At 46.9% G+C, this 13,165-nt stretch overlaps 1 protein-coding gene across 1 annotated transcript; it reads right to left on the minus strand.

Annotated features, from left to right (window-relative positions):
- Positions 1-3,829: 3,829 nt before the first annotated feature.
- Positions 3,830-13,079, minus strand: LOC120311973 (interferon-inducible GTPase 5-like). The gene is made up of 3 exons (XM_039352112.1): positions 12,947-13,079; positions 11,585-12,218; positions 3,830-5,901 (listed from the first exon to the last, which is right to left on the minus strand). The coding sequence occupies exons 2-3, from the start codon at positions 12,166-12,168 to the stop codon at positions 4,698-4,700; spliced, it is 1,788 nt and encodes a 595-aa protein (XP_039208046.1). The 5' UTR covers positions 12,169-12,218; positions 12,947-13,079; the 3' UTR covers positions 3,830-4,697.
- Between the last annotated feature and the right edge of the window lie 86 nt (positions 13,080-13,165).

The raw sequence follows: 13,165 nt of genomic DNA on the forward strand, positions 1-13,165 counted from the left end.
GCGAGCCACCCCTTTGTATTATCTTACCAGCAGTTGGTGAACTTGATGTGACAAAGAAACTCCTGAAATATGGCCAAGCTAAGGAGGAGGGTTGGATTGCCCCTCCTTCAGAAGGGTTAAGCAGAAGGGTGGTGTTTCCTGATTCTTCGGCGTTCATTGGATAATCCAAATTCAATACCACATTTACTTTGTTCCTTTTTTAAAAAAATACCCCCTCAAAAGAGCTATCTCGATTTGGATGAAACTCTACGTATGCTCCATCCTCGTCTCTTCCATTCTCTGCCTTTCTTTGAATGAGTATATATTTTATTGTAGCAATAGCACTTGGACTGATATATACCACCCCCGTAGTGCTTTTACAACACTCTCTTGCAATTTCAGCATATCCCCCCACCGACAATCAATCAGCGTAACACACAAGCCAATGCAAGACCTTCAAAACATCCTAGGCAGATCAAAAGACACAACAGCCCCAGAAGGAAACAAAAAACAGGAGTCATCCACAACATACTATGTAGGACAAACAGGCAGAAGACTGTCAGAACGCACCCATGAACACCAGCTAGCAGTCAGAAGACATGATGAAAATGCTTCCATTTCACAACATGTAGACAGATTTCGCCACCGTTTCAGTTGGGAAAATGTGACAATCCTAAACGAGGCCAAGTCCAAAAACGCCAAGGAATTTCTAGAATTCAGCCATCAATAGATACATAGATATTAACAACATCTATAGACTATGCAAAAGAGACAATCACCCAGCCCAAAAAGGAAAAAACACTCAGCACCCAGATCAACCTAGAATCAGGGGTAGGCAACCTCGGCTCTTTTATGACTCATGGACTTCAACTCCCAGAATTCCTGAGTCAGCATGGCTCAGCTTGGAAACCTCTCCCTTTCCCCTCAGCATAGCTGACTCAGGAATTCTGGGAGTTGAAGTCCATGAGTCATAAAAGAGCCGAGGTTGCCTACCCCTGGCCTAGATTAACTTCAAGGTTAACATCAGATCAACCATCAAGTAAACAACACCCCAATCAAGAAACTGCCCCACAGCTAACAGTGAACAGCCCAACTGAAGAATATCTAAGACCACCCCCACCAACACCGACAGGTCAAGCCCCCAAACTATAAACTGACTCCTTACCAGCACTGATGATGTTACCTAGTTTGGGTAATGAAACGTCGGCAAGAAAAGAAGCAAGCTCAGAGAGCACCAAGCAGCCCCCACCCCGACAGTCTGGGTCCTCATTTTACCAACCTCGGGAGGATGGAAGGCTGAGTCAACCTTTATGTTCAGTTAGACCACAGGACACCGTATTGTCAGACAGCAGACAGTTAAATTGCAACACATTTAACAATTCAACCAACAAGCTAACAAGAAATCTTGTAAATGTTGGCCCCTTCAACTGCATTACTGAGGTTCAAGGTCTTCTCCAAAATAACTCCTGGAAGGTTTTTAAGGAATAAGTCAGCCAATTTTAGTCGGACAGCACCTAACTTTAACTAGCTGCTTGAAATGTTAATGGGAGGAGGCTGAGGTTCAGACATCACCACTCAACTGGGTTAAAACGGTTGATGCTGAGTCATTTGTGATTCAGCTTGTCTCAAGAAGCTACGTGCCGCCTTAACCATCAGTTTGGTGTCCTTTACCGAACCACAGTGACCTAGAGCAGTGATGGCGAACCTTTTAGAGACCGAGTGCCCAAAAACTGGTCCCGCCCCATTCCACCCCTTGCTCCGCCCCCGTCCGCCCTATCCTCCACCCCACCTGCCCGCAGGGCCACTCATCGCCTCCAATGCCCATCGCAGATCGCCCAGGCAGCCCAGCAGCGCTATGATGGTCATGCCCTCTGCCGCGCCCCGCAGCATCAACTGGGCACAATGGGGTGTGAGGGCAGAGTCTTGTCTACGCTGCCTGGCTGCCATGTCCTTGGCTGCACTGCTCCGCGTGGGCCACACTCGGGGGCGACTCTCCTTCAGGGGGCTGCTGGTGAGGGGGTCACAGGGGGTGGCAAGGCTGGGGCAACGGCACGTGTGCCCCCAGAGAGGGCTCCAAGTGCCGCCTCTGGCACCCGTGCCATAGGTTCACCACCACTGACCTAGAGTCTAGTAAGAGACATAGTTCAAATACTTGTAAATAAATAAATCAGGTGTTACATTAAACCATCCTTTGGTTTTGCTCGATATCACACGCATATTAGGCGAATGCAACTACACTTTCTTATCTAGAATATCAGGTTAAAGAGGCTGTGTGAATCCAGCCAGAATGTCTCTCTAATCCACCAGATTCCAACATCTTTATGGTTGGTCAAAATACCATCTCGAAATGTCGAGTGATAGAATTTGGGTCCATAACACCATGAAGAAAGTTATGAATTGGGAGGTCATAACAAGTTCCAAGTTCCAGTCCAAACAACTTCCACAAGTTTAGACCAGAATGAACTCTTAACTATTGCTTGCTTTGAGTCATGCTATGATTGTAGAGTACTGTATCTCCCCTGCACAAAGAACAAATTGGTGTCATTCTGGCATCTCTAGATGACAGCCATGGGCATTTAGCAATCCTCTGAATGCATACACTGCACTATTGCATTAAGCCACCATATGATATGTTTCGTTTGGGTGGTGTTGTATGAACACTACTCCTGTGGCCTGTAAACCATGGGTGGTGGCATTGCCTGAGGGAATCAGGACCCTGTTATCCTGCCACGATTTAGCGTGATGCACACCCCAGGCCCAAGAAATAGCAGGGTCTTTTGACCCACAAATTGTGCAAAGCCCAGAAAGGTTTCCATTTTGGCTCTAGAATCTGTACCCTTACATAATGTCTTTGCAGAGATGAGGTGTTCCTGCCATCCACCACCCCCACTTTGCTCTACTTTCGTCTCAGTTTAATCTGACAATCTGCTTTTCTCCTGAGGCTTAAGGTGAGTTGGCAACACTGTGCAGTTACAAATAGGAAATGTTGCTTGGGTGCTTCCAAAGAGCATATTCTACATGATCTGAAGTCAATCAAGCCCCACTTCTTGGCAGCTGCTCTTCTGGGACTGGAATTAGCTTTAGAAAGATGGTATTTTTAATTTTCTTTGGCTTAGGAGCAGACATAAATCTGATTTAAGAGCAGCTGCCCAGCTGCCCTTCGACCAACAGCCTATTTGGGGGGGGGGGGAGTCCCCTAACCAATTCCCTCAAGGTTGCACTGCCAAAATCCAGCCTTCAACTGCAGCAGAATAATTTTTCACTCTTCTCCTAACCCAGGAGTAGGCAACCTTGGCTCTTTTATGACGTGGACTTCAACTCCCAGAATTCCTGAGCCAGCCATGCTGAGGGGAAAGGGAGAGGTTTCCATGCTGAGCCATGCTGGCTCAGGAATTCTGGGAGTTGAAGTCCACGAGTCAGAAAGCGGCCTAGGCCTAGGCCAGAGGAGGCAACCTTGGCTCTTTTATGACTCGTGGACCAACTCCCAGAATTCCTGAGCCAGCCATGCTGAGGGGAAAGGGAGAGGTTTCCATGCTGAGCCATGCTGGCTCAGGAATTCTGGGAGTTGAAGTCCACGAGTCATAAAAGAGCCAAGTTTGAAGACCCCTGGTTTAAATATTTAAATATTTTTCCTCACAGTCACATGATCAAAATGCAGGCATTTGGGCAGGGGTAGGCAACCTTGGCTCTTTTATGACTGGTGGACTTCAACTCCCAGAATTCCTGAGCCAGCCATGCTGGAAGCAGTAAAATGAGGGCATTCAGCCCGATAGATTTACCATCTGGGAGGCATGACTAAATTGCTCCAATAACGTCAATGTGGCACTTCAAAGAATTCTTTGAGACATAATTGTATTTCTCCACCATCTTTTTATTTATGGCGTTTGAGAAACATTTCTACAGCATGGGAGGAAACAGAGAGGGAAAGGTCTTGTTCGATCCTTTGCACAGCATGCAGTTTTATATACATTTGATGTACATGTACCCCTGCAAGACACCCATCAATTGCAATTCAACACGTGTCTCAATCAGTGTTTTGCCACCTCATCAAGTGTGGACTTCAATTCCCCAAATTCCCCAGCCAGCCATGTGACCAACACTTTTTTTTTATTCCGACAAACACACAGCACCACCCTCTAGTGGCAAGCCAAGGGAGCATCACCATAAATAAAGCAACAGGGAAATTTTAAGATTCAAGCCTTATGCTCCAACTAAGTTTTCCCACTGGACAGCTCTATGGCTTACATTGGGATCTAACTCTGGAAAATATGATTAGATATTATGCCCCGTCTTTCCCCTCCTCTTTCCACACTTCTGGTTAGTCATTCCAGGGCTAGGGCAGTAATTTGCCACAAAAACCTTAAATTTCATTCCAATTCATGCCAGAAGAGGGAGGGGCAATACATTTAAATGAATAAATAATTATAGGGCCAGTGGAACCTTCTGAGACCAGGTGGCTCATCTGAACATGGTCTCCAGAACATCAAAGTCAAAGCAAACGCTGGTTCCTAGTCCTCAAGATTCTACAGGCCACAGTGCTGAGTAGCTTGTTAGTGATAGAAGCTAAGCGAGGAGCCTCCACGACAAGACAAAACCTCCAGGGAAGATCAGAAACGGGAACAAGGAAAGTCGTTCTCCTGCAGCCAGAAGCCAGACCAGCTGAGAATGATGGGAACTGTAGTTGGAGGGGACCAGACAGGTAAACTGTCTTAACCGCATCAGACGTTGCTTTCGCAGGCCTTTATAAGAACGCGTTGGGAGTCAGCAGCAAGCTCCTCCAGGCACTGCCTCAACATGGAGTAGGTGGTATGGAAGGAGATGCCCCCCGAGGCCAGTGCTCCGTAAATCGGGAAGCGGTGGAGGAAAAGGTTGGCCACCATCAGGCCTGTTCCAGTGGCCTTTCCCAGCAAACTGACCACCACATCCTTGTTGATGCTACGGCCTAGGCAGCTGTGGACTTCTTTTCTCAAGACCTCCATGGACTTCCCGGATCGTTCAGCCAGTCGGGTCAAAGATGCTGCATCGAGGCCAAAGTCCTGTCGGTAACTGGACAACTTCTTCAGCAAAATGGAAACATCACAGGTGAAGGCCAGGCCCGGCAAAGGGACAGCAGCGACCAAACTGGAAACCAAGGCCACTTTCCAGATCTCCTGTTGAAGGAGCTTCTTCTTCTTGTCTATGATGGACGAAGAGGCGTTGGGCAGAGACAGGAGAAAAGCCTGCTGCTTATGGGCGGGCAACTCGTGCTCCAGCGTTTCCTCAAAAGCCTGGAAGTCAAATTTCTCAATGTAAAAATTGCTGAGAAGGAACACTTTGGCATCGTTCAGCCCAGCCTTGGAAAGCTTGGTCTGGCAGTCCTTTCTGATCACCTCCAGAACTTCGGCTTCCGTGGGTGGATTTTTCTTCCTCCGCTCAGCGTCCAAGTCATTGTCTATCTTGGTGCGTATGAAGTAGAACTGCTTCCCCTGTTGGACAATGGCCCGGGCCAAACGAACGTGGTTTTCTTTAAACCGCTCGGAAGCCAGGATGATGAAGAAATCGTAACGGGGAAACTCCACCATTTCCAAGTACTTATCAGCCTGGAAGTTGGGCGTTCCTATACCAGGCAGATCCCACAGGATGACGTTGGCGTGCCCAGGATAAGCGTACGCCGTGGGCTCCATCGTGGTCTCGGTCACTCCCGTTGCGGCCGCCCCTTCCACTTCATCACTCAGGCCCCTCAAGATATTAACAAAGGTGGATTTTCCAGCGCCCGATTCTCCTGTGACTGCAATATCCAGCTGGGTGTTCCAGATGGTTTCCAGACTGCACTGGATTCGAGTCACCACCTCGGAGAGGCCTCCCAGTTCATAGGCTTCCTGGATCTCGGCAATCTCTTTTTCACTGAACTCTTCGAAGCTGAAGCTGGTGGGCTTCTGCAGCCTGTGGAAAGAGGCAAGAGACGGTCAAAGGAATGGATAATAATAATAATAATAACAACAACAAAAACAACAACAACAACATTGAAAATTGAAGAAAGAGATCGAGGGACTAATTCTGGCTGCACAAGACCAAGCCTTAAGGACAAATGCATACAAAGTCAAAATTGAGAAGACAGCAACAGACAGTAAGTGCCGCCTATGCAAAGAAGCTGAAGAAACAGTGGATCACCTGGTAAGCTGTTGCAAGAAGATTGCACAAACTGATTACAAGCAGCGGCATGACAAAGTAGCAACAATGGTGCATTGGAAGATCTGCAAAAAATATCATTTGCCTGTAAGCAAAAACTGGTGGGATCATAAAATAGAGAAAGTCATAGAAAATGATAAAATTAAACTGCTCTGGGACTTCAGAATTCAAACAGACAAGCACCTGCAACATAACACCCCGGACTTAACAATTGTCGATAAGAAAGACAAAAAAGTCTGGATAGTGGACGTGGCAGTGCCTGGAGACAGCAGAATAGAAGAGAAAGAACTGGAGAAGATAACAAAATACAAAGACCTACAAATAGAAATAGAAAGACTGTGGCAAAAGCAAGCAAGGGTAGTACCAATAGTCATAGGCTCCTTGGGTGCCATCCCAAAACAACTGGAGCACCACTTGAACACCATTGGCATTGACAAATTCGCTATTAGTCAATTGCAAAAGGCAGCCTTATTAGGAACTGCTTCCATCCTGCGACGATATCTGTAATACCATCAAACATCCACATCTGCCTATCCCAGGTCCTGGGTAAGGACTCGATAGGTAGACAAAATGCCAAATCCAGTCTGAACATCTGGCTGACTGTGCGATGATCCATATAATAATAATAATAATAATAATAATAATAATAAGAAGAAGAAGAAGAAGAAGAAGAAGAAGAAGAAGAAGAAGAAGAAGAAGAAGAAGAAGAAGAAGAAGAAGAAGAAGAAGAAGATGATGATGATGATGATGATGATGATGATGATGGAGGAGGAGGAGGAGGAGGAGGAGGAGAAGAAGAACAACAACAACAACAAAAAACATCCACATCTGCCTATCCCAGGTCCTTGGTAAGGACTCAATAGGTAGACAAAAATGCCAAATCCAGTCTGAACATCTGGCTGACTGTGCGATGATCCGTAATAATAATAAAGTTGGAAGGGAGCTTGGAGGTCATCTAGTCCAACCCCCTGCTCAGGCAGGAAACCCTATACCATTTCAGACAAATGGCTGTCCAGTCTCTTCTTGGAGCATTCACCGCTTCTGGAGGCAGGTTGTTCTACTGGTTAATTGTTCTAACTGTCAGGAAGTTTCTCCTTAGTTCTAGATTGCTTCTCTCCTTGATTAGCTTCCATCTGTTGCTCCTTGTCCTGCCTTCAAGAGAATAGATTGACTCCCTCTTCTTTTGGGCAGCCCCTGAGATACTGGAAGACTGCTATCGTGTCCCCCTCGTCCTTCTCTTCATTAAACTAGACAAACCCAGTTCCAGCAACCGTTCCTTATATATTTTAGCCTCCAATCCCCTGATCATCTTTGCTGTTCTTCTCTGTACTCTTTCTAGAGTCTCAACATCTTTTTTACATCGTGGTGACCAAAACTGGATGCAGTATTCTCAGTGTGGTCCTACCAAGGCATTATAAAGCGGTACTAACACTTCATGTGATTTTGATTCTATCCCTCTGTTAATGCAGCCTAGAACTACGTTGGCCTTTTTGGCAGCTGCAGCACATGGCTAGCTCATATTTAAGTGATTGTCCACTAGGACTCCGAGATGGAGGACCTGGATTAAAATCCCATGCCAGGGTTAAATGCCAGAAAGGTAAACCCAAGCGGGAGAAACAGAGGCAGGCAAAATATTAAATATGCATTGCAAAGTCCTTTGGAAAATAAATTTGCTTCCCCAAAAAGGACCTACAAATGATTTGGTCTTCTATAACATACAGGTAGTCTTCAACTTATAATAGTTTGTTTAGTGATCATTCAAAGTTACGATGACACTGAAAAAAGTAAGTTACGACCGTTTTTCACACTTAAAACTGTTGCAGCATCCCCACAGAACTGTGGTCAAAATTCAGACACTTGGCAACTGATTCATATTTATGACCGTCGCAATGTTCCGGGGTCATGCAATCCCCTTTTTATTTATTTATTAAAATTTATAGACCGCCCCACTCCCGCAGGACTCCGGGCGGCTAAGAATAAAAACACAATATAACTTAACAAAACAAACAATACAATAACATTCATCCAGGGGTCAGATTTTATAAACCCCAGGCCTGCCGGAAAAGCCAGGTCTTAAGTCTTTTGCGACGTTTTGAAAAGCAACATCAAAGGGGAAGCCAGATTCACTTAACAACGGTGTTACTAACTTAGCTGCAGTGATTCACTTAACAACTGTGGCAAGATGGTCGTAAAATGGGGTTTTCACAAGTGTCTTGCCCAGCAATGGAAATTTAGGCTGGATTATGGTCGTACGTTGAGCACTGCCTCTACTCAAGAGAAATAAATCTAATTCCAAATGATTAACGATGATATCTAAACAGAAAAGTCCACACTGTCCACAATCGGTTTCTCAACTCTGCCCCCTGGGGCAGGATTCTGGCACAGTTCATCTAAGCCAGGGGTAGGCAACCTTGGATCTTTTATGACTGGTGGACTTCAACTCCCAGAATTCCTGAGCCAGCCATGCTGAGGGGAAAGGGAGAGGTTTCCATGCTGAGCCATGCTAGCTCAGGAATTCTGGGAGTTGAAGTCCACGAGTCATGAAGGGGCCATAGTTCCCCCATGCTGGCTCAGGAATTCTGGGAGTTGAAGTCCACGAGTCATGAAGGGGCCATAGTTCCCCCATGCTGGCTCAGGAATTCTGGGAGTTGAAGTCCACGAGTCATAAAAGAGCCAAGGTTGCCTACCCCTAGTCTAGGTTTATGCTAACCACACAGCCCAGCTCCCTCTAGGACAGGGGTAGGCAACTTTGGCCCCTTCATGACTCCTGGACTTCAACTCCCAGAATTCCTGAGCCAGCCATGCTGAGGGGAAAGGGAGAGGTTTCCATGCTGAGCTATCCTGGCTCAGGAATTCTGGGAGTTGAAGTCCACGAGTCATAAAAGAGCCAAGGTTGCCTACCCCTGGCCTAGGAGGCTTACCACTTAGAACAGGAGGACTTAGGACAGGGCTAGGCAACCTTGGCTCTTTTATAACTTGTGGACTTCAACTCCCAGAATTCCTGAGCCAGCATGGGGGAACTATGGCCCCCTCATGACTCGTGAACTTCAACTCCCAGAATTCCTGAGCCAGCATATCTCAGCATAGAAAACCTCTCCCTTTCCCCTCAGCATGGCTGGCTCAGGAATTCTGGGAGTTGAAGTCCACGAGTGATAAAAGAGCCAAAGTTGCCTACCCCTGGTATAGGGTTTCCTGCCTGAGCAGGGGGTTGGACTAGAAGACCTCCAAGGTCCCTTCCAACTCTGTTATTCTATTCTATTCATTGTCACACTGCAGATCAACCATGTTTACACACCAGAGGAAAGAGACAATAAGAGGCTAAGAAGGAAGCAACCCACACCCTAGCAACCCACACTAAGCAGGAAATAACACCAGACTATCAAGCAGGAACCCATAGCCTAATCAAGGAACCACAGAGGAGGAAAACCGGAACCACATCAACACTGGCAGAACAAGCTACAGTTAATCCTTGGCTTAGGTCAGTAATGGAGCCTGCCCGTCGCAGCTGTAAGTTTCAACTGTCATCAAGGAGGTCTTTTATGACCTGATTTTACAACCTTTTTTGTAGTGGTCATGAAGGGAAGCCATTGTTTGCTACCGGGTGGTTTTGCCAAACACAAGGAAATTCCAATTTTCGGCAAAAATATAAATCTGTCATGTGATTGAGCAAGCCAATTGCTGAGCGCCTGAAATGCGGTCACATTCATTGTCAGAACTTCAGAACCAGGTCATAGGTACCTATTGGGGAGAACCCATTGTAACTTGGAATGGTCACTAAAGTGACCAGCCGTAAGTCAAAGACTATCTGTTCTGTACATAAACAGGGAGCAAACTCCACATTTGCACTGTTGATGTTACCTAGTTCCACAATGAAATATCTCCAGTCAAGCTCAGAGCACCAAGGACAATATTAACAGCAAGTTAATACTAAAACAAAAAACCATCATCCCAACACAACTGATTGCAACATTTATAAAGCACATTCAGAAGTTCTCTGAATGTGGGCACTGGTGTTTCCATCCTCCCTTCCTCAGCCTCAGAAATATCAGCCTAGAAAGGTGATCCAGGAGGATCAGCTATGGAAAATAGGAGGATGTTAGTGTATCGGGAGTCTTTTAACCAGAACTCAAGAGGCAGCAATTCCAGGATCCAATCTGGGTCGGTCACCAGGATCCGGGGTTTTGTCCTCCGAGCTTTTGGAGTTGTGCTGCAGCCCATCCTCAAGGAACTTTCCTCACAATCTTCTCACACACACATTCTGGCAAGAGGATGGGCTCCAGGATGTGTCTGAAAGCTTGGAAGACGAAACCTCTGGTTCCGGTGATGTTGGATCCTACAACATTATCCTGCAGTGGTGTCCCAAAGGTGTGATTCCAGGAGGCAACTGGACTTTCTTGTTTTTCTTTGAAGACGTTTCGCTTCTCATGCAAGAAGCTTCTTCAGCTCAGACTGGAGGGTGGGGAATGGAAGAATTTATACTTCTTGCAGACGGTTGGTCATTTGCTTCTTTTTAGAGAGAGCCGTTGAGGCCATGTGGAGATTTACTTGTGTCTTCAGGGTCACCTGAATAGTGCAAATGGGTATGGAGTCTTCTTGGAACTGCCGAAAGGACTGGAGATAGATGATGTCGTATCTTTCCCCCTCTGTTGAGAGAGGGCTGTTCAATTTGGACATCAATGGCCTCTTTGACCCCTCTTTCAAACCAGCAGTCCTCTCTGTCCAAAATGTGGACCTTGCTGTCTTCTAAAGAGTGGCCTTTGTCTTTTAAATGCAGCTGGACAGCTGAATCCTGTCCTGATGGGTTTATTCTCCTATGTTGTGCCATGCTTTTAGGAAGTTGTTCTGTGTCCTGAATCAAGATGCTTTTATAATTCAAGCACACAGACAGATGACTCAAACAAAGATGATTATAAAACAGACATTTAATCCAGCAATACTGCTGAACTCACGTTTCTTGGTAGTTTCATCTGAATATTGTACATCTGTCTATCTTTATTAGGTAAGAAATCAATAATTCCTCCCTATCAACTTCTAACGTGGAATGGGACCCTATATATCCTCTGATGGTCCCATGCTTATCCCAGACAAAGAACATTCCAAACTGGCACATAGTCAGGATATCCTGTGATAAACTTAGTGGCTCCTCCTACTGACCTGCTAACATGAATATTAACTGAATAGCTAAACTATATTACCCATAAGCCATCTCTTAAGGAGACAGCGCTTAACCCAATAAATGCCAAACATTCTAACATATAGACCCATGATCCAGAACACTTCAGTTGCCAAGAAAGTCCAGTTGCCTCGTGAAAAAGCATCTTTGGGACAACCATGACCTGGATGACTGAGAATCTCCATAGACATTATCCTGGGACACGTATATTCGCCTTCCTTCGAGAGCAATTCCACCTTTCGGTCGGCCGGCTGTCCTACCAACCTTTCATACAGGTGCAGGTCTTTCAGCAAATCTTCCCGCAGACGGGGGCAATCCAGTGCATCAGGCTCAAAAGCAGAGATGAGATATACAAAGGGATCCACCAGAGGGAAGGTCCCCAGGGATTCAGTACAGGCCTCCCGCAGGGCCTGGAGGACTTCCGACTGATTGTAACGCTGCCCCATCAGCCGCTTGAGAGTGTGAAGTTCCAGATCAGCCTTGGACCGGGCAAAGTACACTTTTTTGCCTGCCTGCCGGGCCTCCAGCACCAGGCGGGCGTGAGAATCCTCAAACCTGTCTTCAGTTACCAATACAATCAGGTCGGCCTCTCTCATCCATTGATCCGCATGTCCCTTGCCATCCATCGAGCGCTCCCACAGAAGTAAATTACTGTAAATTGGGTCAGGGTACATGATGGGCTTTTCAGATTTCACCGGAGACCCCACGGGGGCTGATCCCACATCATCTTCGGTCATCCCCCGTACGGCATTCAGAAGAGCTGATTTTCCGACTCCAGATTTTCCCACAAAGATGACAGAAACGTCCCCACAATCGGGGGAACCCGGAGCAGAGGTCTCTAAGGACATGTTCGGTGTTGACGAAGAAATTATCTTTTCTTCTGAGCAGCCTGTAAACCCTTCAAGAAGGAAAGACAAAGGTCAGAAGGGAAGAAATGTCTTTTTTTTAGGCTAAAATCAAATCCTAAGCACGGCTATAGATATTTTAAGCATGTTGACTACCAGTGCTTTTTTTCTAAAAAAAAAAAAAAAGGTGCCGGAACTCACGCACATCATACAACCCGCCTTGTCTACCCTACAAGGTTCCATCCAAAAAAGGTGCCAGAATTCCGTTCTGGGCGTTCTATGAGATAAAAAGCCCTGTTAACTACCAAATCAAAATCAATTGGTCTCAGGCCTGGAGCGCAACAAGGGTAACAATAATTCCATTTAATTTCACTGCATGCCCATAAAAATTGGGACGGGCCATATTATAACTGCAGCACGGGGGGGGGGGGGTTCTGGAGAATAGCTTGACTCCCTCTTCTTTGGGGCAGCCCCTGAGATATTGGAACACTGCTATCATATCACCCCTAGTTCTTCTTTTTATTAAACTACAGACATACCCAATTCCAGCAGCCGTTCCTTATATGTTTTCTGGAGCTGCCAAGGGCAGCCCAAGCGCGGAAAAGGAGCATTCCGGATTCTCACGGCTCAAGCAACCTGGGTTGCAGAGAGAGAGAGAGAGACACGCTTCGCTCCTCGATCAGCCCCGGCTGGGGTTGCACGAAACGGGCTCGCCAAGCCCGGGCCGGGCCGGGCCCTCCATATCTGGCCGTTTGCAAAGCCGCCCTTCCTCCCCACCTACCTGCGGGTCGCCCCTGCAAGGATCGAGGGCAGGTCGGGCGTCCGGATTCCCGGGGCAGAGAGGCGTCCGGCGACGCTTCCCGGGCTGGGGTCTCCTCCGGCCGCTCCCGTTTCTCGGCTCTGCCCTTCCCGGCGCGTCAGAAGAGGCGGTTTTTGCGCCGCCGCGGTGCGAGCAGCAGCCGGGGTGGGGGGGGGAGGCTGGGAAGAAGGTGCAAAAGCT

Source organism: Crotalus tigris, unplaced genomic scaffold, assembly GCF_016545835.1.
Source record: "Crotalus tigris isolate CLP2741 ecotype Arizona unplaced genomic scaffold, ASM1654583v1 scf7180000018413.2111637, whole genome shotgun sequence".
NCBI classification, from domain to species: Eukaryota; Metazoa; Chordata; class Lepidosauria; order Squamata; family Viperidae; genus Crotalus; species Crotalus tigris.

Excerpts from the sequence above, each read along its gene's own strand:
- LOC120311973 (XM_039352112.1), bottom strand. The coding sequence starts at position 12,168 with ATGTCCTTAGAGACCTCTGCTCCGGGTTCCCCCGATTGTGGGGACGTT. Across the intron at positions 5,902-11,584 it reads GACCTGCACCTGTATGAAAG|GCTGCAGAAGCCCACCAGCT; the intron begins GTTGGTAGGACA and ends CTCTTTCCACAG.